At 48.2% G+C, this 27,788-nt stretch overlaps 1 protein-coding gene across 1 annotated transcript; it reads right to left on the bottom strand.

The window, feature by feature from the left end:
* LOC144509066 (ferritin, lower subunit-like) lies at window positions 1-27,788 on the bottom strand. Its single transcript, XM_078237377.1, has 4 exons — window positions 27,500-27,788; window positions 25,369-25,515; window positions 8,434-8,559; window positions 1-1,718 (listed from the first exon to the last, which is right to left on the bottom strand). Exons 1-4 carry the CDS (start codon window positions 27,599-27,601, stop codon window positions 1,569-1,571), a joined length of 525 nt encoding a protein of 174 aa, XP_078093503.1. The 5' UTR covers window positions 27,602-27,788; the 3' UTR covers window positions 1-1,568.

The raw sequence follows: 27,788 nt of genomic DNA, 5'->3' as shown, positions 1-27,788 counted from the left end.
AAAGTCCAACAGGTTTATTTGGTAGCAAATACCATTAGCTTTCGGAGCGCTTCGCCTTCGTCAGATGGAGTGGAAATGTGCTCTCAAACAGGGCACAGAGACACAAAATCAAGTTACAGAATACTGATTAGAATGCGCATCCCTACAGCCAACCAGACCTTAAAGATACAGACAATGTGGGTGGAGGGAGCATTAAGCACAGGTTAAGAGATGTGTATTGTCTCCAGAGAGGATAGCCCGCAAGTCCAGGAGGCAAGCTGTGGGGGTTACTGATAATGTGACATAAATCCAACATCCCGGTTTAGCCGTCCTCATGTGTGCGGAACTTGGCTATCAGTTTCTGCTCAGCGACTCTGCGCTGTCGTGTGTCGTGAAGGCCGCCTTGGAGAACGCTTACCTGAAGATCAGAGGCTGAATGCTCGTGACTGCTGAAGTGCTCCCCCACATCCTGTGAGGGACTCGGGTTCAATTCCGGCCTCGGGTTCACTGTCTGTGTGTGGAGTCTGCACGTTCTCCCCGTGTCTGCGTGGGTTTCCTCCGGGTGCTCTGGTTTCATCTCACAGTCCAAAGATGTGCGGGTTAGGTGGATTGACTGTGCTAAATGGGGTTATGGAGATAAGGCGGGAGAGGGGGTCCAGGTAAGACACTCTGTCTGGGAATCGGTGCAGACTCGATGATGCTGGATGGCCTCTGCTGCACTGCAGGGATTCTATGATTCCATGATTTTAAGTGGCGTGTGTGCTCCATCGGAAGGCAGGTCTTCGACTGCGGGTGCTTCCTCCTGAGCCACTTCCTTGGCAGTTTTATGGGTGGTAATTTGCCATTGCCTCAGGGGCAGGATGAGGGGACAGGTCCCGAGTCCCCCTCAGCTGGAACAGGGACCACGCTCTCGGTGTTACCCTGAACCACACGTGCCAAAAATGAAGAGAAAGCGAAGTTGATAGAAATATAATTTGACAATCTAGTGGGGCACAGGTCACAATGGGCAGTCTGGTGTGAGATGGGGCTGCAGGGTCTTACAGCGGCAGCACGGTGGCACAGTGGTTAGCACTGCTGCCTCACAGCGCCAGGGACAGGGGTTCGATTCCCAGCTTGGGTCACTGACTGTGCGGAGTTTGCACATTCTTCCCGTGTCTGCGTGGGTTTCCTCCGGGTGCTCCGGTTTCCTCCCACAGTCTGAAAGATGTGCTGGTTAGGGTGCATTAGCCGTGCTAAATTCTCCCTCAGTGTACCCAAACAGGTCCCGGAGTGTTGCAACGAGAGGATTTTCACAGTAACTTCATTGCAGTGTTAATGTAAGCCTACTTGTGACACTAATAAATAAACTAAACTTAAAGAAACAAGGATAGGAAACACCCATTAAACCCACACAACCAGCTCCATTTCTGTGAACATATTTATTTATGACTTAAAAATTGGTGAGTCTTGCTCCTCAGATATGGGTTTCTTGCCTGTTCACACTTCTTCGCCCAACGGGACATTCAGCGTAAGATCTTTGGCCTCTCAACCCAGCCCAAGGAGGTTGGAGGTTACGGAGAGAGACTCGGCACTCTGACAGTCCAGTCTCTTCACTGGAGTGTGTGCTTATTAAACAAGTATTCACCCAGGCCACTGTTCTGCCCATTCGACAACTTCCTGAGGATTGTGATGTGATCTCCAAGACTTTTGATGATTTCTACGCAGCTGTTCAAGAAACGAGATTCAAGGAAATGACACATCTGAGAAAGACAAGACCAGAATCCCCATCAGCTGAACTGTCAGAGCGTCACAGGTGAAGTCACTGAATGACTAAACGATCAGTTATCTGGGCATCAAAATCTAGTACGAACAGAATCTATGGGTCAGTCTCTATCAGTAATGGTCTCTATGGGTCAGTCTCTATCAGTAATGGTCTCTATGGGTCAGTATCTAACAGTAATGGTTTCTATGGGTCAGTAACTATCAGTAATGGTCTCTATGGTTCAGTCGCTACCAGTAATGGTCTCTATGGGTCAGTATCTATCAGCCATGGACTCTATGGGTCAGTCTCTATCAGTAATGGTCTCTATGGGTCAGTCTCTGTCAGTAATGGTCTCTATGGGTCAGTATCTAACAGTAATGGTTTCTATGGGTCAGTAACTATCAGTAATGGTCTCTATGGTTCAGTCGCTACCAGTAATGGTCTCTATGGGTCAGTATCTATCAGTCATGGACTCTATGGGTCAGTCTCTATCAGTAATGGTCTCTATGGGTCAGTGTCTATCAGTAATGGACTCTATGGGTCAGTATCTATCAGTAATGGTCTCTATGGGTCAATCTCTATCAGTAATGGTCTCTATGGGTCAGTGTCTATCAGTAATGGACTCTATGGGTCAGTCTCTATCAGTAATGGTCTCTATGGGTCAGTCTCTGTCAGTAATGGTTTCTATGGGTCAGACTCTATCAGTAATGGACTCTATGGGTCAGTCTCTATCAGTAATGGTCTCGATGGGTCAGTCTCTATCAGTAATGGTCTCTATGGGTCAGTCTCTATCAGTAATGGTCTCTATGGGTCAGTCTCTATCAGTAATGGACTCTATGGGTCAGTCTCTATCAGTAATGGACTCTGTGGTTCAGTCTCTATCAGTAATGGACTCTGTGGGTCAGTCTCTATCAGTAATGGTCTCTATGGGTCAGTCTCTATCAGTAATGGTCGCTATGGGTCAGTCTCTATCAGTAATGGACTCTATGGGTCAGTCTCTATCAGTAATGGTCTCTGTGGTTCAGTCTCTATCAGTAATGGTTTCTATGGGTCAGTCTCTATCAGTAATGGTCTCTATGGGTCAGTATCTATCAGTAATGGTCTCTATGGGTCAGTCTCTATCAGTCATGGACTCTAAAGTTCAGTCTCTATCAGTAATGGACTCTATGGGTCAGTCTCTATCAGTAATGGTCTCGATGGGTCAGTCTCTATCAGTAATGGACTCTAGAGGTCAGTCTCTATCAGTAATGGTCTCTATGGGTCAGTCTCTATCAGTAATGGTCTCTATGCGTCAGTCTCTATCAGTAATGGTCTCTATGGGTCAGTCTCTATCAGTAATGGTCGCTATGGGTCAGTCTCTATCAGTAATGGTCTCTATGGGTCAGTCTCTATCAGTAATGGACTCTATGGGTCAGTCTCTATCAGTAATGGACTCTGTGGTTCAGTCTCTATCAGTAATGGACTCTGTGGGTCAGTCTCTATCAGTAATGGTCTCTATGGGTCAGTCTCCAACAGTAATGGTCTCTATGGGTCAGTATCTATCAGTAATGGTCTCTATGGGTCAGTCTCTATCAGTAATGGTCTCTATGGGTCAGTCTCTATCAGTAATGGTCTCTATGGGTCAGTCTCTATCAGTCATGGACTCTAAAGTTCAGTCTCCATCAGTAATGGACTCTATGGGTCAGTCTCTATCAGTAATGGTCTCGATGGGTCAGTCTCTATCAGTAATGGACTCTAGAGGTCAGTCTCTATCAGTAATGGTCTCTATGGGTCAGTCTCTATCAGTAATGGTCGCTATGGGTCAGTCTCTATCAGTAATGGTCTCTATGGGTCAGTCTCCATCAGTAATGGTCTCTATGGGTCAGTGTCTATCAGTAATGGTCTCTATGGGTCAGTCTCTATCAGTCATGGACTCTAAAGTTCAGTCTCCATCAGTAATGGGCTCTATGGGTCAGTCTCTATCAGTAATGGTCTCTATGGGTCAGTCTCTATCAGTAATGGTTTCTATGGGTCAGTCTCTATCAGTAATGGACTCTATGGGTCAGTCTCTATCAGTAATGGACTCTATGGGTCAGTCTCTATCAGTAATGGACTCTGTGGTTCAGTATCTATCAGTAATGGACTCTGTGGTTCAGTCTCTATCAGTAATGGACTCTGTGGTTCAGTCTCTATCAGTAATGGACTCTGTGGGTCAGTCTCTATCAGTAATGGTTTCTATGGGTCAGTCTCTATCAGTAATGGTCTCTATGGGTCAGTCTCCAACAGTAATGGTCTCTATGGGTCAGTATCTATCAGTAATGGTCTCTATGGGTCAGTCTCTATCAGTAATGGACTCTATGGGTCAGTCTCTATCAGTAATGGTCTCTATGGGTCAGTCTCTATCAGTAATGGTCTCTATGGGTCAGTATCTATCAGTCATGGACTCTAGAGGTCAGTCTCTATCAGTAATGGTCTCTGTGGGTCAGTCTATATCAGTAATGGTCGCTATGGGTCAGTCTCTATCAGTAATGGTCTCTATGGGTCAGTCTCCATCAGTAATGGTCTCTATGGGTCAGTGTCTATCAGTAATGGTCTCTATGGGTCAGTGTCTATCAGTAATGGACTCTATGGGTCAGTCTCTATCAGTAATGGTCTCTATGGGTCAGTCTCTATCAGTAATGGTCTCTATGGGTCAGTCTCCATCAGTAATGGTCTCTATGGGTCAGTGTCTATCAGTAATGGTCTCTATGGGTCAGTCTCTATCAGTCATGGACTCTAAAGTTCAGTCCCCATCAGTAATGGTCTCTATGGGTCAGTCTCTATCAGTAATGGTCTCTATGGGTCAGTCTCTATCAGTAATGGTCGCTATGGGTCAGTCTCTATCAGTAATGGTCTCGATGGGTCAGTCTCTATCAGTAATGGTCTCTGTGGGTCAGTCTCTATCAGTAATGGTCTCTATGGGTCAGTCTCTATCAGTAATGGTCTCTATGGGTCAGTCTCTATCAGTAATGGTCTCTATGGGTCAGTCTCTATCAGTAATGGTCTCTATGGGTCAGTCTCTATCAGTAATGGTCTCTATGGGTCAGTCTCTATCAGTAATGGTCTCTATGGGTCAGTCTCTATCAGTAATGGTCTCTATGGGTCAGTCTATATCAGTAATGGACTCTATGGGTCAGTCTATATCAGTAATGGACTCTGTGGGTCAGTGTCCATCAGTAATGGTCTCCAAGGGTCAGTCTCTATCAGTAATGGACTCTATGGGTCAGTATCTATCAGTAATGGTCTCTATGGGTCAGTCTCTATCAGTAATGGTCTCTATGGGTCAGACTCTATCAGTAATCGTCTCTATGGGTCAGTCTCTATCAGTAATGGTCTCTATGGGTCAGTATCTATCAGTAATGGTCTCTATGGGTCAGTCTCTATCAGTAATGGACTCTATGGGTCAGTCTCTATCAGTAATGGTCTCTATGGGTCAGTCTCTATCAGTAATGGTCTCTATGGGTCAGTCTCTATCAGTAATGGTCTCTATGGGTCAGTCTATATCAGTAATGGTCTCTATGGGTCAGTCTATATCAGTAATGGACTCTATGGGTCAGTCTATATCAGTAATGGACTCTGTGGGTCAGTGTCCATCAGTAATGGTCTCCAAGGGTCAGTCTCTATCAGTAATGGACTCTATGGGTCAGTGTCCATCAGTAATGGTCTCTATGGGTCAGTCTCTATCAGTAATGGACTCTATGGGTCAGTCTCTATCAGTAATGGTCTCTATGGGTCAGTCTCTATCAGTAATGGTCTCTATGGGTCAGTCTCTATCAGTAATGGTCTCTATGGGTCAGTCTCTATCAGTAATGGTCTCTATGGGTCATTCTCTATCAGTAATGGTCTCTATGGGTCAGTATCTATCAGTAATGGTCTCTATGGGTCAGTCTCTATCAGTAATGGTCTCTATGGGTCAGTATCTATCAGTAATGGACTCTATGGGTCAGTCTATATCAGTAATGGTCTCTATGGGTCAGACTCTATCAGTAATGGTCTCTATGGGTCAGTCTCTATCAGTAATGGTCTCTATGGGTCAGTATCTTTCAGTAATGGACTCTATGGGTCAGTCTATATCAGTAATGGACTCTATGCGTCAGTCTCTATCAGTAATGGACTCTATGGGTCAGTCTCTATCAGTAATGGTCTCTATGGGTCAGTCTCTATCAGTAATGGTCTCGATGGGTCAGTCTCTATCAGTAATGGACTCTATGGGTCAGTCTATATCAGTAATGGTCTCTATGGGTCAGACTCTATCAGTAATGGTCTCTATGGGTCAGTCTCTATCAGGAATGGTCTCTATGGATCAGTATCTATCAGTAATGGACTCTATGGGTCAGTCTCTATCAGTAATGGACTCTATGGGTCAGTGTCTATCAGTAATGGTCGCTATGGGTCAGTCTATATCAGTAATGGACTCTATGGGTCAGTCTCTATCAGTAATGGTCTCTATGGGTCAGTCTCTATCAGTAATGGTCGCTATGGGTCAGTCTCTATCAGTAATGGTCTCTATGGGTCAGTCTCTATCAGTAATGGACTCTAGAGGTCAGTCTCTATCAGTAATGGTCTCTATGGGTCAGTCTATATCTGTAATGGTCGCTATGGGTCAGTCTCTATCAGTAATGGTCTCGATGGGTCAGTCTCCATCAGTAATGGACTCTAGAGGTCAGTCTCTATCAGTAATGGTCGCTATGGGTCAGTCTCTATCAGTAATGGTCGCTATGGGTCAGTCTCTATCAGTAATGGTCGCTATGGGTCAGTCTCTATCAGCAATGGTCTCTATGGATCAGTCTATATCAGTAATGGACTCTATGGGTCAGTCTCTATCAGTAATGGTCGCTATGGGTCAGTCTCTATCAGTAATGGTCGCTATGGGTCAGTCTCTATCAGTAATGGTCGCTATGGGTCAGTCTCTATCAGTAATGGTCGCTATGGGTCAGTCTCTATCAGTAATGGACTCTATGGGTCAGTCTCTATCAGTAATGGTCTCGATGGGTCAGTCTCTATCAGTAATGGCCGCTATGGGTCAGTCTCTATCAGTAATGGCCGCTATGGGTCAGTCTCTATCAGTAATGGACTCTAGAGGTCTGTCTCTATCAGTAATGGTCTCTATGGGTCAGTCTCTATCAGTAATGGACTCTGTGGTTCAGTCTCGATCCGTAATGGTCTCTATGGGTCAGTCTCTATCAGTAATGGACTCTGTGGTTCAGTCTCGATCCGTAATGGTCGCTATGGGTCAGTCTCTATCAGTAATGGACTCTAGAGGTCAGTCTCTATCAGTAATGGTCTCTATGGGTCAGTCTCTATCAGTAATGGTCGCTATGGGTCAGTCTCGATCCGTAATGGTCTCTATGGGTCAGTCTCTATCAGTAATGGTCGCTATGGGTCAGTCTCTATCAGTAATGGTCTCGATGGGTCAGTCTCTATCAGTAATGGACTCTAGAGGTCTGCCTCTATCAGTAATGGTCTCTATGGGTCAGTCTCTATCAGTAATGGACTCTATGGGTCAGTATCTATCAGTAATGGACTCTGTGGTTCAGTCTCTATCACTAATGGACTCTGTGGTTCAGTCTCTATCAGTAATGGACTCTGTGGTTCAGTCTCTACCAGTAATGGGCTCTATGGGTCAATATCTATCAGTAATGGGCTCTATGGGTCAGTATCTAGCAGTAATGGGCTCTATGGGTCAGTCTCTATCAGTAATGGTCTCTATGGGCCAGTCTCTATCAGTAATGGGCTCTATGGGTCAATATCTATCAGTAATGGGCTCTATGGGTCAGTATCTAGCAGTAATGGTCTCTATGGGTCAGTCTCTATCAGTAATGGGCTCTATGGGTCAATATCTATCAGTAATGGGCTCTATGGGTCAGTATCTAGCAGTAATGGACTCTATGGGTCAGTCTCTATCAGTAATGGTCCCTATTGTTCAGTCTCTATCAGTAATGGTCTCTATGGGTCAGTCTCTATCAGTAATGGTCCCTATTGGTCAGTCTCTATCAGTAATGGTCTCTATGGGTCAGTCTCTATCAGTAATGGACTCTATGGGTCAGTCTCTATCAGTAATGGACTCTATGGGTCAGTCTCTATCAGTAATGGTCTCTGTGGGTCAGTCTCTATCAGTAATGGTCTCCAAGGGTCAGTCTCTATCAGTAATGGTTTCTATGGGTCAGTCTCTATCAGTAATGGTCGCTATGGGTCAGTCTCTATCAGTAATGGTTTCTATGAGTCAGTCTCTATCAGTAATGTTCTCTATTGGTCAGTCTCTATCAGTAATTGTCTCTATGGGTCAGTCTCTATCAGTAATGGACTCTATGGGTCAGTCTCTATCAGTAATGGTCTCTGTGGGTCAGTCTCTATCAGTAATGGTCTCTATGGGTCAGTCTCTATCAGTAATGGTCCCTATTGGTCAGTCTCTATCAGTAATGGTCTCTATGGGTCAGTCTCTATCAGTAATGGTCTCTATTGGTCAGTCTCTATCAGTAATTGTCTCTATGGCTCAGTCTCTATCAGTAATGGTCTCTATGGGTCAGTCTCTATCAGTAATGGTCTCTATGGGTCAGTCTCTATCAGTAATGGTCTCTATGGGTCAGTCTCTATCAGTAATGGTCTCTATGGGTCAGTCTCTATCAGTAATGGTCTCTATGGGTCAGTCTCTATCAGTAATGGACTCTGTGGTTCAGTCTCTATCGGAGAGCTACCTGAGGGTCTTGCTTGTTGGAGGCCAGTTGATGCATGTCAAGGAGAGACTTGTTGATGGTTTTCTGCAACTCAAGTGCGTATTGTGTGGCCTCCAGCCCATTCCTCCAGTCTTGCTTCCCTGGTTTCTGTGGAAGAGGGAAACTGGAACTGAGATCTCGCTTGGAGTTTTCCCATTCTCCCGGTCAGTATTACCTTGGGCTGGATTTGACACGTTCGAGCAGGGATAAGGCAGGAGGAATGGGACCTGCATGCCTCTCCTGCTCCCATGCACCCGTTGTAAATGCACAGCAAGGTAAGCGATAAGAGAGCTAATTTGTGGTGGCCATCAAGGGTTAATTTAGCACGGCCAATGCACCCTAACCAGCACGTCTTTGGACTGTGGGAGGAAACCGGAGCACCCGGAGGAAACCCACGCAGACATGGAGAGAACGTGCAGACTCCACACAGACAGTGAGCCAAGCCGGGAATTGAACCCGTGTCCCTGGCGCTGTGAGGCAGCAGAGACCATTGTGCCATCGTGCCGGTGTCTCAGAGCTCTCTCTGCGGGAGTCCTCTCTCTTACCATTGGGGATTCGGGGTGGAGGTTGTTGCGCACACGTACAACAGTCACTTGCGTTGCTTCACGGAATCCCAAGATGTCTGCTTCTTTTGCAGCCTTGTGGATTCCGTAGACCACGTGTATGTGTTTGTTCAAAGCGTCTATGGTAGTCATGATGTGGAGATGCCGGCGTTGGACTGGGGTAAACACAGTAAGAAGTTTAACAACACCAGGTTAAAGTCCAACAGGTTTATTTGGTAGCAAAAGCCACACAAGCTTTCGAGGCTCTGAGCCCCTTCTTCAGGTGAGTGGGAATTCTGTTCACAAACAGAACTTATAAGACACAGACTCAATTTACATGAATAATGGTTGGAATGCGAATACTTACAACTAAACAACTGCCAGTTTCCAGATGCAATTTTACATCTCATCCGCTTCATCCTGGACCACAATATCTTCACCTTCAACAACCAGTTCTTCATCCAGACACACGGAACAGCCATGGGGACCAAATTTGCACCTCAATATGCCAACATCTTCATGCACAGGTTCGAACAAGACTTCTTCACCGCACGGGACCTTCAACCGGTGCTATACACTAGATACATCGATGACATTTTCTTCCTTTGGACTCATGGTGAACAATCACTGAAACAACTCTATGATGACATCAACAAGTTCCATCCCACCATCAGGCTCACCATAGACTACTCTCCGGAATCGGTTGCATTCTTGGACACGCGCATCTCCATTAAGGACGGTCACCTCAGCACCTCACTGTACCGCAAGCCCACGGATAACCTCACGATGCTCCACTTCTCCAGCTTCCACCCTAAACACGTTAAAGAAGCCATCCCCTGCGGACAAGCCCTCCGTATACACAGGATCTGCTCGGATGAGGAGGATCGCAACAGACACCTCCAGACGCTGAAAGATGCCCTCATAAGAACAGGATATGGCGCTAGACTCATTGATCAACAGTTCCAACGCGCCACAGCGAAAAACCGCACCGACCTCCTCAGAAGACAAACACGGGACACAGTGGACAGAGTACCCTTCGTTGTCCAGTACTTCCCCGGAGCGGAGAAGCTACGGCATCTCCTCCGGAGCCTTCAACATGTCATTGATGAAGACGAACATCTCGCCAAGGCCATCCCCACACCCCCACTTCTTGCCTTCAAACAACCGCACAACCTCAAACAGACCATTGTCCGCAGCAAACTACCCAGCCTTCAGGAGAACAGTGACCAAGACACCACACAACCCTGCCACAGCAACCTCTGCAAGACGTGCCGGATCATCGACACAGATGCCATCATCTCACGTGAGAACACCATCCACCAGGTACACGGTACATACTCTTGCAACTCGGCCAACGTTGTCTACCTGATACGCTGCAAGAAAGGATGTCCCGAGGCATGGTACATTGGGGAAACTATGCAGACGCTGCGACAACGGATGAATGAACACCGCTCGACAATCACCAGGCAAGACTGTTCTCTTCCTGTTGGGGAGCACTTCAGCGGTCACGGGCATTCGGCCTCTGATATTCGGGTAAGCGTTCTCCAAGGCGGCCTTCGCGACACACGACAGCGCAGAGTCGCGGAGCAGAAACTGATAGCCAGGTTCCGCACACACAAGGACGGCCTCAACCGGGATATTGGGTTTATGTCACACTATTTCACATAAATATTTCTGCTTTTTTCCTCCTGAGTCTTTATCATGCGATCCTAGAATCAGAATTTATGTCACACTATTTGTAACTCCCACAGTTGCGTGGACCTGCAGAGTTTCACTGGCTGTCTTGTCTGGAGACAATACACATCTTTTTAGCCTGTCTTGATGCTCTCTCCACTCCCATTGTTTTGTTTCTTAAAGACTGGATTAGTTGTAAGTATTCGCATTCCAACCATTATTCATGTAAATTGAGTCTGTGTCTTATAAGTTCTGTTTGTGAACAGAATTCCCACTCACCTGAAGAAGGGGCTCAGAGCCTCGAAAGCTTGTGTGGCTTTTGCTACCAAATAAACCTGTTGGACTTTAACCTGGTGTTGTTAAACTTCTTACTTTGTTCAAAGCTGCAGCCCCTATTCACTTTCCCGAACAATCTGTTACTTTCATTTTTGTTTCACTTCTGCCCCAGGATCCTGAACGTTGGGCACCCAGCGCAGAGGGGGGTGCAGAGGGGGCAGGGGGCGGTGCAGCACGGGGGAGGGGTGAGGGAGCGCGGAGGGGGGAGTGTGAGTGTGGAGGGAGAGGGGGCAGAAATGGGGGGAGGATATGCAGAGGTGGGGGGGGGGTCGCAGAGGGGGGAGGGGGGTGCGGGGTGGGGACATGGGGAGAAGGTGTGTGGTAAACTACTGTTAGCTTATTACCTGTATATGTGACATGCCTGGACACATCCCTGCCGGCCCTACCCGAGACTCCCCCCCCCCCCCCCCCCCCTCCCCCCCCGGTCCAGGTATAAAGGCTCCCCAGCCCCCTGCCTCAGTCTGGACCAGTTCATCGGCATGGGTGTGCTCCAAGTCTTTTGCTCATAAAAGCCTATTTGTTCTTGCACACAAACTAGTCTTTGCTCAGTTGATGGTGCATCAAGGTGCAAATTCCACACAGACAGTGACCCAAGCCGGGAATTGAACCCGGGTCCCTGGCGCTGTGAGGCAGCAGCGCTAACCCACTGTGCTACCGTGATGGGCACTGCGGGGCAGGGGTGTTTTATTGACCCCCCTTTAGTTCAATTTTGTTTCGATGTTTTAAGTTTCCTTTGAGATGCTGTTCCCTTTAGGGAACTGCATTTATAATTTACCCCTCAGTTTATCGATTTTGAGTAAACTTAAGGAAGAGGTGGGCAGATTATTAAATAGTAACGGGGTTGAACGGTGATGGAAAACACGAGAAGGAAAGTGGAGTTGAGGCCAAGATGAGATCAACCATGATGGGATAGAATGGCGGGGCAGGCTCAAGGGGCGGAGTGGCCAAGTTCTTATGTTCTTGGACGGCATGGTGGCACGATGGTTATCACTGCTGCCTCACAGCGCCAGGGACCCGGGTTCATTTCTAGCCTCAGGTCACTGACTGTGTGTACAGTTTGCACGTTCTCCCCGTGTCTGCGTGGGTTTCCGCCGGGTGCTCCGGTTTCCCCCCACAGTCTAAAGATGTGCAGGTTAGGTTGATTGGCCGTGCTAAATTGCTGATTTGCCCCTTAGTGTCAGGGGGTTAGCAGGGTAAATACGGAAATAGGGCCTGGGTGGGATTGTGGTCAGTGCAGACTCGATGGGCCGAATAGCCTTCTTCTGCACTGTAGGGATTCTATAATTAGAACATAAAACATAGAAAAGCTACAGCACAAATAGGCCCTACGGCCCACAAGTTGCGCCGAACATGTCCCTACTGACTAGGCTTACCTATAACCCTCTATCTTACTAACCGCCATGAACTTATCCAAAAGTCTCTTAAAAGACCCTATCGAATCCACCTCCACCACCACTACCGGCAGCCGATTCCACGCACCCACCACCCTCTGAGTGAAAAACTTACCCCTAACATCTCCTCTGTACCTACTCCCCAGCACCCTAAACCTGTGACCTCTTGTGGCAACCATTTCAGCCCTGGGTAAAAGCCTCTGAGAATCCACTCTATCAAGACCCCTCAACATCTTATACACCTCTATCAGGTCACCTCTCATCCTTCGCCTCTCCAAGGAGAAAAGACCTAGCTCTCTCAACCTATCCTCATAAGGCATGCCACCTAATCCAGGCAACATCCTTGTAAATCTCCTCTGCACCCTTTCCATGGCTTCCACATCCTTTCTGTAATGAGGCGACCAGAACTGGGCACAGTACTCCAGGTGGGGTCTGACCAGGGTCCTATACAGCTGCAGCATTATCTCCCGATTTCTGAACTCAATTCCTCTATTGATGAAGGCCAGTATTCCATACGCCTTCTTAACCACAGCCTCTACCTGCAATGCTGCTCTGAGCGTCCTATGAACCCGGACCCCAAGATCCTTCTGATCTTCCACACTGCCAAGTGTCTTACCCTTAATATTATATTCTTTCATCCTTTTGTTTATTTGGTTAACACAAAGAGGGTGCAACTGAGGAACTTGCTACTGAGTACCCAGGCTGATTCCCACGTCCCCATCCTGGGGCCAGCAGAATATCTGTACTCGCTCTGTCAGAGTTATAGAGTCATAGAGTCATAGAGGTTTACAGCATGGAAACAGGCCCTTTGGCCCAACTTGTCCATGCCGCTCTTTTTTTTAAAAACCCTAAACTAATCCCAATTGCCCGCATTTGGCCCATATCCCTCTATACCCATCGTACCCACGTAACTGTCTAAATGCTTTTTTAAAAAATAAAATTGTACCCGCCTCTACTACTACCTCTGGCAGCTTGTTCCAGACACTCACCACCCTGTGTGAAAAAATTGCCCCTCTGGACACTTTTGTATCTCTCCCCTTAAACCTATGCCCTCTAGTTTTAGACTCCCCTACCTTTGGGAAAAGATATTGACTATCTACCTTGTCTATGCCCCTCATTATTTTATAGACCTCTGTAAGGTCACCCCTCAGCCTCCTACGGTCCAGGTCCTCCATCTCAGCACAGACAAGGACATGAGGAAATTAAAATAAGGAAGAGTTCAAAGGTATAAGCAACATTAACTGGGAGGCAATGGCCTAGTGGTATTATCGCTCGGCTATGGGCCGAATGTCCTCTTTCTGTACCGTCGGGTTTCTATTCTATTCTATTCTATTAATCCAGAAACTTAGCTCATGCTCTGGGGACCCGGGTTCGAATCCCCGCACAGCAGATGGTGGAATTTGAATTCAATAATAAAAATTAAGAATCTACTGATGAGTGTGAAACCATTGTCGGAAAAACCCAACTGGTTCACTAATGTCATTTAGAGAAGGAAATCTGCCGTCCTTACCCAATCTGGCCTACATGTGACTCCAGGGCCATGTGGTTGACTCTCAACTACTCTCTGAAATGGCCAAGTGAGCCACTCAGTTCAAGAGCAACTAGGGATGAGCAATAAATGCTGGCCCAGCCAGCGACGCCCATGTCCAATGAATAAAAAGAAAGATGATGGCACACACCTGTAGATTCACAGCCCACAAAGATGTACGTTTGTCTCTATGAGTTGTTATCTGGTGAATATTTAATTGCTGCTCTGTTGTGGGAGGACACGCCAACATAGCTATCGTGTGCTGTCAGTTATAGCTCAATGGAAATGCGTCACCTCTGAGTCAGAGAGTTCAGGAGTCAGAGTCCAGTATGGAGATTTGGCCACACAAACTGGGCTGATGCTCCCAGCGCCGAACTGATGGAATGCCACGCAGTCAGAGACGCTGGCTGGAATTTTACTGGCCTGCCAGCTACAGGAATCAGAGCAGGCGAGGGGCAGAGCATGGGAAAGGTCCACTGACCTCGGGCAGGATTTTACAGTTTACACAGTTTCTGTACAAGCAAGACCATAAAATCCCGCCCGTCTCTCATCTCATTAGGTCAATGCCCTGTGTTCACATTTACGTGGAGGGCGGCACGCTGGCACTGTGGTTAGCACTGCTGCCTCACAGCGCCAGGGTTCGAATGGGTCACTGTCTGTGCGGAGTCTGCATGTTCTCCCCGTGTCTGCGTGGGTTTCCTCCCACAGTCTGAAAGATGTGCATTGGCCGTGCTAAATTCTCCCTCAGTGTGCCCGAACAGGAGTGTGGCGACTAGGGGATTTTCACAGTAACTTCATTGCAGTGTTAATGTAAGCCTACTTGTGACACTAATAAATAAACTTTAAACTTTATCCTGTGTAAGGATTGAAAGGATTGGAGGGGGGGGGGTGGGGGGGGGGGGGGGGATTATCCTGGATCAAATTGAATGCAAGGAAGGCCACCCAATGGTGGAGTGATTATAATGGCGGTCGCTCAGGGGGCCAGAATAAGAGGAGTGTAGATATCTCGGAGAGGTTGTGAGGCTGAGGGACATTACGGAGATAGGGAGGGACAAGGCAATGGAGAGACAGATTCAGAGATGAGACTTTCAAAAGCAAAGTGATACTTGACTGGGAGTCTGTGAGGATGAGGCAGATGGGCGAACATGGCTTGGTTTGGAATTAGGACCAGGGCGTTAAGAATACCTGGTCATTCTGCTTGTGGGATCTTGCTGTGCACAAATTAGCTGCCACCTTTCCTGCAGTCCAACAGTGACTACACCTCAAAGGTAGGTTGGCTGCATTTAATTGGCTGCAAAGCACCTTGGGAATGTCCTGAGGTCAGGTTCTGAGGTCAGGTTCTGAGGTCAGGAGAGGTGCTACATAAATGCAAGTCAATGCTTAATCCTCAGCCAACACCTCAGCAGAGAATGTCCTCATGACCTCATCGCTATTTATGGGATCTTGCTGTGTGCAAATTGGCAGCTGGGTTCGCTGCATTGCAACACTGACTACGGGCGGGATTTCCCCGGCCTCGTTCGTTCCCGAGACCATAAAATCCCGCCCGAGGTCAATGGACCTTTCCGTTGTCCGCCCCTCGCCCGCTCCAAGTCCCGTGGTGGGCGGGGCGGTAAAATTCCGGCCTGTGCTTCGAAAGAACCTCATTGGCTGCGAAGAGTTTGGGGATGGACGTTCCTTTGCAAAATCAACTGTCCGTTGCCATCTAGTGGTGAGGGCAGTGAAATGCGGTTCTCAAGGCTGTTGCCTAACAAAGAACAAAAGAACAAAGAACAATACAGCACAGGAACAGGCCCTTCGGCCCTCCAAGCCCGCGCCGCTCCCCGGTCCAGGATTGAATCCTGAATCCAGGATCCCCGCCCAATTTTCCAGCCTATCTACATCCTAATATCCTATCCACCGAGCTGTCCCTCACAGCTACGATGCTTTGTTCATCACAACCTATTAACTCACCCCCAGCCCCGCATTCCAGACCATGTGATCTCCAGGGAGAGGCGAAAACCCAGAGTGAAAACCCCAGGGCCAATATGGGGAAAACAAATCTGGGAAATTCCTCTCCGACCCCCTGTGGCGATCGAAACGAGTCCAGGAGATCACACTGGCCCTGATCAGAAAATGCTTCCCAACCCTATTCATTTCCACTTCTGCTTTACGAACACCATCTGAAATTCCCTGCCCCCGAGACAGGTTCCCAACTATCCGCAGTCTCGCTCTGTACTGGCACCAGCAAGATGATCATAGAATGAAGCCTTGAAACAAGAAACAAAGAACAATTAGCCCGCGCCGCTCCCTGGTCCAAACTAGACCACTCTTTTGTATCCCTCCATTCCCACTCCGTTCATATAGCTGTCTAGATAAGTCTTAAACGTTCCCAGTGAGTCCGCCTCCACCACCTTGCCCGGCAACACATTCCAGGCCCCCACGACCCTCTGTGTAAAATATGTCCTTCTGATATCTGTGTTAAACCTCCCCCCCTTCACCTTGAACCTATGACCCCTCGTGAACGTCACCACCGACCCGGGGAAAAGCTTCCCACCGTTCACCCTATCTATGCCTTTCATAATTTTATACACCTCTATTAAGTCTCCCCTCAACCTCCGTCTTTCCAAGGAGAACAACCCCAGTTTCCCCAATCTCTCCTCATAACCAAGCCCCTCCATACCAGGCAACATCCTGGTAAACCTCCTCTGTACTCTCTCCAAAGCCTCCACGTCCTTCTGGTAGTGTGGCGACCAGAACTGGACGCAGTATTCCAAATGCGGCCGAACCAACGTTCTATACATCTGCAACATCAGACCCCAACTTTTATACTTTATGCCCCGTCCTATAAAGGCAAGCATGCCATATGCCTTCTTCACCACCTTCTCCACCTGTGACGTCACCTTCAAAGATCTGTGGACTTGCACACCCAGGTCCCTCTGCGTCTCTACACCCTTTATGGTTCTTCCATTTATCGTGTAGCTCCTCCCTACATTATTCCCACCAAAATGCATCACTTCGCATTTATCAGGATTAAACTCCATCTGCCATTTCTTTGCCCAAATTTCCAGCCTATCAATATCCTTCTGTAGCCTCTGACAATGTTCCTCACTATCTGCAAGTCCTGCCAGTTTTGTGTCGTCCGCAAACTTACTGATCACCCCAGTTACTCCTACTTCCAGATCATTTATATTAATCACAAACAGCAGAGGTCCCAATACAGAGCCCTGCGGAACACCACTAGTCACAGGCCTCCAGCCGGAAAAAGACCCTTCCACTACCACCCTCTGTCTTCTATGACCAAGCCAGTTCTCCACCCATCTAGCCACCTCCCCCTTTATCCCATGAGATCCAACCTTTTTCACCAGCCTACCATGAGGGACTTTGTCAAACGCTTTACTAAAGTCCATATAGACAACATCCACGGCCCTTCCTTCGTCAACCATTCTGGTCACTTCTTCAAAAAACACCACCAGGTTAGTGAGGCATGACCTCCCTCTCACAAAACCATGCTGACTATCGTTAATGAGTTTATTCCTTTCTAAATGCGCATACATCCTATCTCTAAGAATCTTCTACAACAACTTCCCCACCACGGACGTCAAGCTCACCAGCCTATAATTACCTGGGTTATCCTTCCTACCCTTCTTAAATAACGGGACCACATTAGCTATCCTCCAATCCTCTGGGACCTCACCTGTGTCCAGTGACGAGACAAAGATTTGCGTCAGAGGCCCAACGATTTCACCTCTCGTCTCTCTGAGCAGCCTTGGATAGATTCCATCAGGCCCTGGGGATTTGTCAGTCTTTATATTCTCTAACAAACCTAACACTTCCTCCTTTGTAATGGAGATTTTCTCCAACGGTTCAACACTCCCCTCCGAGACACTCCCAGTCAACACATCCCTCTCCTTTGTGAATACCGACGCAAAGTATTCATTTAGGATCTCCCCTACTTCTTTGGGCTCCAAGCATAAGTCCCCACTTTTGTCCCTGAGAGGTCCGATTTTTTCCCTAACAACCCTTTTGTTCCTAACGTATGAATAAAATGCCTTGGGATTCTCCTTAATCCTGTCTGCCAAGAACATTTCGTGACCCCTTTTTGCTCTTCTAATTCCCCGTTTGAGTACTTTCCTACTTTCTTTGTACTCCTCCAGAGCTCCCTCCGTTTTTAGCTGCTTGAACCTAACATACGCCTCTCTTTTCTTTTTGACCAGTCCCTCAATTTCCCTGGTTATCCACGGTTCTCTAATCCTACCCTTCCTATCCTTCTTTTTTACAGGCACATGCTTGTCCTGTAGCCCTAACAACCGTTCCTTAAAAGACTCCCACATACCAGATGTGGATTTACCCTCAAACAGCCTCTCCCAATCAAGAGCTGCCAATTTCTGCCTGATCCCACTAAAGTTAGCCTTCCCCCAATCCAACACCTTACCCTTGGGACACCACTCATCCTTTTCCATCACTATCCTAAAGCTAACAGAATTGTGGTCACTATTTGCCACATGTTCCCCTACCAAAACTTTGAAGACCTGACCGGGCTCATTCCCCAGTACCAGGTCCAGTATAGCCCCCTCTCTAGTCGGGCTGTCTACATATTGTTCCAATGAACCCTCCTGTACACATTTTACACATTCCTCCCCATTCAGAGTCCCTGCTCTCAGCGATTTCCAGTCTATACCAGGGAAATTGAAGTCTCCCACTACAACAACCCTATTTTTCCTGCACCTATCCAGTATCTCCTGACATATCCATTCTTCCACTTCCCTTGGGCTGTTGGGGGGCCTGTAGTACACCCCCAACATAGTGACTGTGACTTTCCTGTTTCTAAGCTCCACCCAGAGTGACTCGTTACACGACCCCTCTGAATTGTCCTCCCTCTGCACCGCTGTAATATGCTCTCCAACTAATACTGCTACTCCCCCACCTCTTTTGGCCCCTCCTCTGTCTCGCCTAAAACACTTGTACCCTGGAATATTCAGCTGCCAGTCCTGTCCCTCTTTCAACCAAGTCTCTGTCACCGCAACCACATCCAAATTCCTCGTGCGCATTAAGGCCCCAAGTTCGTCTGTCTTACCTGCTACGCTCCTTGCATTGAAGTATAAGCACTCCAGACCTCCAGGCTCAGTGAGGTCGTCCTCCCCCAGAGTGCTCTTCTTCTTTGCCAGCCTTGTCCCAGCCCCAAGCTCGTCCCCAGCCTCCACACTTATAGACCTAATATTTTGATCCCCACCCCCCTGCCATACTAGTTTAAACCCCCCCGAACTGCACTAGCAAAGCTCCCAGCCAGGATATTTGTGCCCTTCCAACTTAGTTGTGACCCCTCCCTCTTGTACAGGTGCCATCCTCTCCTGAAAACTTCCCATTGATCTATGAAAATGAAGCCCTCCCTCCTGGACCAGTCCTTTAGCCAGGCATTCATTTGAACCAACTCCCTATTCTTAGCCTCACTGGCACGAGGCATTGGGAGCAGCCCAGAGATGGCCACCCTAGTGACCCTACTTTTTAACCTCTTTCCCAACTCCCTGAATTGCTCTCTTAGGATCCCCCTACTCTTCCTATCTACGTCATTTCCACCAATGTGTATAATGACATCCGTTTCTTTATCTTCCCCTTTTAATATGCCTCCTATCCGCTCGGAGACATCCGTGACCCCAGCTCCAGGTAGGCAGACTACCATCCTGGAGTCCCGTTCGCACCCACAGAATCGCCTGTCTGTGCCTCTAACCGATGCATCCCCCACCACTATCGCTCTCCTAACCCCTCTCTTCCCTTTCCGGGCCACAGAGCCTGTGCCAGTGACCTGGTCACTGTGTCTTACCCCTGGAGAGGCACACTCCTCCACACTATCTAAAACAATATACCTGTTTTGGAGTGGGACAACCACAGGTGACCCCTCTTCTAACTGTTCACTCCCCTCCCCTCTCACACCTGTCGCCAAGCCCTTCCTATTTTGAGAGACCACCACTGGAGTACTCCCTGGTACTTTACCCTTCTGCCCTTTACTCCTCCTAACTGTGACCCACGTGTCTTCCTCCCGATGCCCCGGTGTAACTAGTTGCCTATAACTCCTGTCAATTTTTCTCCCATTTTCCCTGACTAGACTACGGTCAGCGATCTGCACCTCCAGTTCCATGACACGGTCCCTCAAGAGCTGCAGTTCCACGCACCTGGCACATATGTGAACCTCTGGGAAGCTAGGTGTTTGCAGGAACTCCCACATCCCACATCGGAAGCACTGAACTGGCCGATCACTCATACCTGCCCTTATCCTTTATAGGGTTGGGTAAAAAATAACTAGCCTTGCCTCGCCCTTTCAGCCTAAGCCCTGTGAGCCAAAGCCCTTATAGTTCACACTCTGCTACCCACAGCCCTGTGAGCCAAAGCCCTTATAGTTCACACTCTGCTACCCACAGCCCTGTGAGCCAAAGCCCTTATAGTTCACACTCTGCTTCCCACTCACTCCACTGCCCGCTCCCGACGCTGCCCGCTGTAGAGTGCAGCCGGCTTTTTATGCTCCCGGCGAACGCCCCAGGTAACTGCCTAATAGAAAATGTGGGCAGGCCAACCAACACAGGCAAATGTGCCTCATGCGAGTTGACACGTTCTGCTTCTTGTTTATCAACGAGTTACAGGAAGATGTAGATGTGTTGGTCAGGTGGGCAGAGCAGCGGCAGATGGTATTTAACCCTATAAGGTGACACACTTTGGAAACAAGATAAGGGAGTATTTAATGAACGGCAGGACACTGGGAAGCTCAGGGGAACAGAGGGATCTTGGGGTATCTATTCGCAGATCCCTGAAGTCAACAGAGCACAGGATTAGGATAGTTAAGGAATAGGGCCTATAAAAGGTGAAGGAGGGAAAGTCTGTACGGAACCAGTAGAAATCAGCAGAGCACAGGAATAGGATAGTTAAGAAGGCATTTGGGACACTTGCTTTTTATCAGTCATGGCGTAGAGTAAGTTTAAATTTATTTATTAGTGTCACAAGTAGGCTTACATTAATACTGCAATGAAGTTACTGTGAAAATCCACACACCGGCGCCTGTTCGGGTAACATTGAGGGAGAATTTAGCATGGCCAATGCACCCTAACCAGCACGTCTTTTGAACTTGTAAGAAACCGGAGCACCCGGAGGAAACCCACGCAGACACGGGGAGAATGTGCAGACTCCACACAAACAGTGACCCAAGCCGGGAATCGAACCCGGGTCCCCGGTGCTGTGAGGCAGCAGTGCTAACCATGGTGCCACAGTATAAGAGCAAGAAGGTAATCTTAAAGTTGTACAGAGTGTTGGTGAGGCCACAGCTGGAGCACTGTGTGCAGTTCCGCTCACCTCACTATAGGAAGGGTGTGATTGCACTGGAGGGGGTGCAGAGGAGATTCGCCAGGACGTTGCCTGGGGACGGAGCGTTTGAGTTATAAGGAGAGATTGGATAGGTTTGGATTGTTTTCTCTGGAGCAGAGAAGGCTGAGGGGGGACATGATTGAGGTGTCTAAGATTATGAGGGGTATGAACAGGGTGAGTAGGGAGCAGCTGTTCCCCTTGGTTGAGGGGTCGATCACGAGGGGGCAGAGTTTTAGGGTAAGGGGCAGGAGATTCTGAGGGGATTTGAAAAAAAACTTTTTCATCCAGGGGGTGGTGGGAATCTGGAATGCACTGCCTGGGAAGGCAGTGGAGGCCGGAACTCTTACAACCTTTAAACAAGATTTGGCTGAGCACTTGAAATATCGTAACATTTGATTTGATTTAATTTGATTTGATTTATTATTGTCACATGTATTGGGATACAGTGAAAAGTATTGTTTCTTGCACGCTATACAGACAAAGCATACCGTCCATAGAGAAGGTTTAAGGTGCGAGGGGCAAGGCTTAAAGGAGGTGTATGAGGCAGATTGTTTACACAGAGTAGTGGGTACCTGGAACCTGTTGCCGGGGGAGGGAGTGGAAGCGGATACGGTAGTGACTTTTAAGGGGCGTCTGGACAAGTACATGAATAGGATGGGATATAGTCTCCGGAAAGGTAGGGGGTTTTAGTTAAGTCGGGCAGCATGGTCGGTGCAGGCTTGGAGGGCCGAAGGGCCTGTTCCTGTGCTGCAAATTTTCTTTGTTCTTTGAAAGGAGAGGGTGCAGAATGTAGTGTTTAAGACCATAAGACCATAAGACATAGGAGCGGAAGTAAGGCCATTCGGCCCATCGAGTCCACTCCACCATTCAATCATGGTTGATTTCAACTCCATTTACCCGCTCTCTCCCCATAGCCCTTAATTCCTCGAGAAATCAAGAATTTATCAATTTCTGTCTTGAAGACGCTCAACGTCTCGGCCTCCACAGCCCTCTGTGGCAATGAATTCCACAGACCCACCACTCTCTGGCTGAAGAAATTTCTCCTCATCTCTGTTCTAAAGTGACTCCCTTTTATTCTAAGGCTGTGCCCCCGCGTCCTAGTCTCCCCTGTTAATGGAAACAACTTCCCTACGTCCATCCTATCTAAGCCGTTCATTATCTTGTAAGTTTCTATCAGATCTCCCCTCAACCTCCTAAACTCCAATGAATATAATCCCACGATCCTCAGACGTTCATCGTATGTCAGGCCTACCATTCCTGGGATCATCCGTGTGAATCTCCGCTGGACCCGCTCCAGTGCCAGTATGTCCTTCCTGAGGTGTGGGGCCCAAATTTACAGTGATAGCTCGGGTGTAAAACAGTTAGAATAAAGTTTTAGAAGTGAAGAATGAGAGTAATAGATAGAATTAGAGAGTATGCTGGGGACCGTGCGCAAGAAGTCACCACACTCCACACCTGGGACAAGTGCAGGAAAATGGGATTAGCGCGCCTTTAAGTAGTAGTTATTGTCGGTGTAGGCTCGATGGGCCGAAGGGCCTTTTCTGCGCTGTACGACAGATGCGCACAAAGGTTAAAGTTCATCTGCGCCATGCAATTACCAGTATTGAGATCATGTGACCAGTGTCAACAACCCACCTTTCATTGAGTAATCAGAAGTGTAAACTCAATCTGGGTCCACAGTTGACTCACTCACACACTGAACAAAAATGAGTGTGTGTGGGTGTAAAATGAGGGATTTGGCTGCCAATAGCTGCGAGTTAAGGACTGAACCTCACACACCTGGATAGAGTGGATGGGAAGGGCCGATTTACTTTAGCAGAGAGGTCAGTGATTAAGGGGCATAGACTTAAAGTGACCGTTCGAAAGGTTAGAGGAGAGATGAGGGAATAATGTTTCCCCTCAGACTGTGGTGGGAACAAGGAACTCGCTGCCTGAAAGGGTAGCAGAAGCTAAACCCTCAACGTGTTTCAAAGGTGTCTGCATTTGCACAGTGGCACAGTGGGTCAGCACTGCTGCCTCACAGCGCCAGGGACCCGGGTTCGATTCCCGGCTTGGGTCACTGTCTGTGCGGAGTTTCCACGTTCTCTGTGTGGGTTTCCTCCGGTTTCCTCCCACTGTCTGGAAGACGTGCTGGTTAGGGTGCGTTGGCCGTGTTAAATTCTCCCTCAGTGTACCCGAACAGGCGCCGGAGTGTGGCGACTAGGGGATTTTCACAGTAATTTCATTGCAGTGTTAATGTAAGCCTACCTCATAGAATCATAGAATCCCTGCAGTGCAGATGGAGGCCATTCAGCCCATCGAGTCTGCACCGACCACAATCCCATCCAGGGCCTATCTCCATAACCCCATGCATTTACCCTAGCCAGTCTCCCTGACACTAAGGGGCAATTTAGCACGGCCAATCCACCCTAACCCGCACAAGTTTGGACTGTGGGAGGAAACCGGAGCACCCGGAGGAAACCCACGCAGACACGGGGGGAACGTGCAAACTCCGCACAGACAATGAATCGAGGTCGGAATTGAACCTGGGTCCCTGACGCTGAGAGACAGCAGCGCTAACCGCTGTGTCACTGTGTGACACTAATCAATAAATTTAAACTGAAAACTTAAAGTAACCGGCAGGGCGACGAATATAAAGCTGGAAAATGGGAATAGGGTTTGTTTTTTGGATGGTGCAGACATGATGGGCCAAGTGGCCTCTTTCTGTGCCGAGAATGTTCCATCAATCCAATGCTCCAAGCTCTTGGCATTCCTCCAATTCTGGCCTCTTTCCTACTTTAAAATATTCCCTAAAACCTAACTCCTTGACCAAGCCATTTCCTGATATCTCTTTAAGAGGTTCAATGTCCAAATGTCCTCCCATATTTGCTCATATTTTGTGACTCTACAGTGCGGGACCTTCCCCTTGCTATGATTCAATCACTCAAACAATACGCTGGACATAAAAGCAATGGAAGAACCAATTGCCTTGCTGGGCAGGATTTTCCGACCGCGCTCCCCCCAAGTCCAAAGATGTGCAGGTTAGGGGGACTGGCCATGCTAAATTGACCCTTACTGTCCAAAGGTATAAAATTTATTTATTAGTCACAAGTAAGGCTTACATTAACACTGCAATGAAGTTACTGCGAAACTAGTGGCCACACCCCGGCACCTGTTCAGATCAAAGCACCTATGTTCGGAAGATTGGCTATGCTAAATTGCCCCTTAGTGTCCAAAGATGTGGAGGTTATGTGGATTGGCCATGCTAAATTGTCCCTCAATGTCCAAAGATGTGTAGGTTAGGTGGATTGGCCATGCTAAATTGCCCCTTACTGTCCAAAGATGTGGAGGTTACGTGGATTGGCCATGCTAAATTGTCCCTTAGTGTCCAAAGATGTGGAGGTTAGGTGGATTGGCCATGCTAAATTGCCCCTTAGTGTCCAAAGATCTGCAGGTTACGTGGATTGACCATGCTAAATTGCCCCTTAGTGTCCAAAGATGTGTAGGTTAGGTGGATTGGCCATGCTAAATTGCCCCTTAGTGTCCAAAGATGTGTAGGTTAGGTGGATTGGACATGCTAAATTGCCCCTTAGTGTCCAAAGATGTAAAGTTTATTTATTAGTCACATGTAGACTTACATTAACATTGCAATGAAGTTACTGTGAAATTCCTCTGGTCGCCACATTCTGGCACCTGTTCAGGTTAATGCACCTCTGTTCGGTGGATTAGCCATACTAAATTGTCCCTAAATGTCCAAAGATGTGCGCATTAGATCGATTGGCCATGCTAAATTGCCCCTTAGTGTCCAAGGATGTGCGGATTAGGTGGATTGGCCAAGCAAAATTAACCCTTCGTGTCAGGGGGACTAACTAAGTCAAATGTAGGGGGTTATGGGGATAAGGCCTGTGTGGGATTGTGGCCGGTGCAGGCTTGATGGGCCGAATGGCCTCCTTCTGCACTGTAGGGATTCTCTAAGTCCAGAAAATCCTGCCCAAGTTCAATGGACCTTTGCATGGTCCATGTCCCGCCTGCTACGATTCCCGTGGCGAGCGGGATGGGAAAGTTCCGCCCGTTGGTCTCTTGGGCATGAGAACGGAGAGATGGGAAAGGAGTCTCCGCGATGTCGGAATGTCGTGCTCACCTCGATACTCTCCAGCTGGATCCGTCCCCCTCGCTCCCTCTGGTATTCGATCAAGTCCTCAGCGTGCTTGCGCTCCGTCTCCGACAACCCGTGGAAAAACTTTGCAAAGTTCTCCCGAGCGACATCGTCCCGTTCGAAATAATAAGACTGGAACAAAAAAGCCGGCACGATAAACCCTTCCACAAATCCATCCCCCGGGACAGGAGTCAGCAAGTTTAACAACCAAAGAAAGGCCACTTTCCAAAATGTAGTCAATAATGCAATATTTTATATTTAATGCAATTTTTTAAGCTACTCACCATCCTGATTCGATATTTGATCTCTGTTCCTTCACAGTCGCTGGGTCTAAATCCCGGAACTCCCTCCCTAACAGCACTCTGGGTGCACCTACAGTGGGTCACATAGACAACTCACCACCACCTTCTCAAGGGGCAGTTAGGGATGGGCAGTAAATCTGGGCCCAGCCAGCGACACCTCGTGAATTAATTTTAAAAAGGATTGGGAAGAAACTGAGTAAATTCAAGGGTGGGGAGCTCTTTTGGAGAGTTGGTGCAGACTCGATGAGCTGAATGGCCCCCATCTGCACTGTAGGGGTTCTATGACTCTATGCAGGCAGATACGTACACGCCACACTGCAGCGAGACATAAATGCAAACACACCCACGTACAAACATATTGGACACATATGTGCAAACACATCTGACCAGGTTTGCGGAGGGGGCTTACACTACACTGTCCCAATCAAACACTCCCAAGCCAGGTACAGCATGGAGTTAGATACAGAGTAAAACTCCCTCTACACTGCCCCCATCAAACACTCCCAGGACAGGTACAGCGCAGGGTTAGATACAGAGTAACGCTCCCTCTACACTGTCCCCCATCAAACACTCCCAGGACAGGTACAGCACGGGGTTAGATACAGAGTAAAGCTCCCTCTGCATTGTCCCCCATCAAACACTCCCAGGACAGGTACAGCACGGGGTTAGATACAGAGTAAAGCTCCCTCTACACTGCCCCCATCAAACACCCAGGACAGGTACAGCACAGGGTTAGATACAGAGTAAAGCTCCCTCTACACTGTCCCCCATCAAACACACCCAGGACAGGTACACCACAGGGTTAGATACAGAGTAAAGCTCCTTCTACACTGCCCCCATCAAACACTCCCAGGACAGGGACAGCACGGGGTTAGGTACAGAGTAAAGCTCCCTCTACACTGTCCCCATCAAACACTCCCAGGACAGGTACAGCATGGGGTTAGGTACAGAGTAAAGCTCCCTCTACACTGTCCCCCATCAAACACTCCCAGGACAGGTACAGCACGGAGTTAGATACAGAGCAAAGCTCCCTCGACACTGACCCATCAAACACTGCCAAGGCTCTCACTCCTGATCTCCTTATCGTTGTCAGGTGGTCCCTGGAGGAGGTCTGGAACAAAATGGCACGTGATGCCCTCAAGGTTAAATAGCCAACACATGGCTTGGGCGAGTTTGGTGAGCTCTGGGAGAGAGTTCGACATCAAGCAGGGAGGCAGTGGGCCCTATTTTGCCGTTTTGATTGTAAGTGCTGGGCGGACGTGAAACTGGGAGTGGTAAAGGGGGAAGTGCCGGTCAGGTTGGGAGTGCAGCCGTTAAGTCAATTTAAATGCATGCAAATGCATTTAAATGGCCGTCGTCCCCGTTTCGGGCACGCTTCACACCCGACTTTACCAAGTTTTTGCATCCAAAAAATGGGTGCAACGCGATGATAAAATCGGGCCCAGTGTCTGAGGACAGGACTCCGATCTCGTGTGGTCAACGTAACACCATCACATTCCAACCAGAGACTGCACTCCAAAACTTTCAGCAACTGTGAAGCACAACTCGTAGCCAGGAAAGGTGCTATAGAAATGCAACTTCCATCTTGACTCCCATTCCCACCTATTACATTAACACAACGAAAAGAAACTGATATTCCCCTGAAACCAAACCAAATTAGCAGCAATATTTATGACCGCATGATCACAGACAGAGGTTCCAAGTCGAGAGACTATTTTGGAAAGCACTCTGGGGCAGTGTTACGTTTTACCAGGCAATGTCTCATCAAGGCCACATTCTACTCGGTGTCAAAGATGGTTAGAGTTTCAGTTTACCATGGCGAGGTACACATATGAGGTGTAGTACTCGAGGCTGATAAGTTTGTTGATGGCTGTCTCGGTGTCCGGGTGAAAGTTCTGTCTCACCTGCGACTGCATCCTCCACACAGTAACCCAGCCTGTTCTCTATTTCAACTAACGCAGGAAACTGTCTCGTCTCCCGGCCTGGGGGGGGGGGGGTGGGGTGACAGAGTTCGGGATGCACTCGGTTTATCATGGTAACACAGTAAAGGGAGGGTATAAGATGTTTCGCTCCTTGCTGATTGCCAACCCCAGCAACCAGCCC

This window comes from Mustelus asterias, chromosome 21, assembly GCF_964213995.1.
Source record: "Mustelus asterias chromosome 21, sMusAst1.hap1.1, whole genome shotgun sequence".
Lineage (NCBI taxonomy): Eukaryota > Metazoa > Chordata > Chondrichthyes > Carcharhiniformes > Triakidae > Mustelus > Mustelus asterias.
The sequence above is the reverse complement of the archived record's forward strand: the minus strand, read 5'-3'. Positions and strand labels throughout refer to the sequence as shown.

What these genes read in the sequence shown, in the direction of transcription:
- LOC144509066 (XM_078237377.1), bottom strand. Translation starts at nt 27,601, where the DNA reads ATGCAGTCGCAGGTGAGACAGAACTTTCACCCGGACACCGAGACAGCC. An exon ending in CATATGTGTACCTCGCCATG is followed by an intron (nt 25,516 to 27,499) that starts GTAAACTGAAAC and finishes TTTTTGTTCCAG; the next exon opens with TCTTATTATTTCGAACGGGA. An exon ending in TCCAGCTGGAGAGTATCGAG is followed by an intron (nt 8,560 to 25,368) that starts GTGAGCACGACA and finishes CCTCTTCCACAG; the next exon opens with AAACCAGGGAAGCAAGACTG.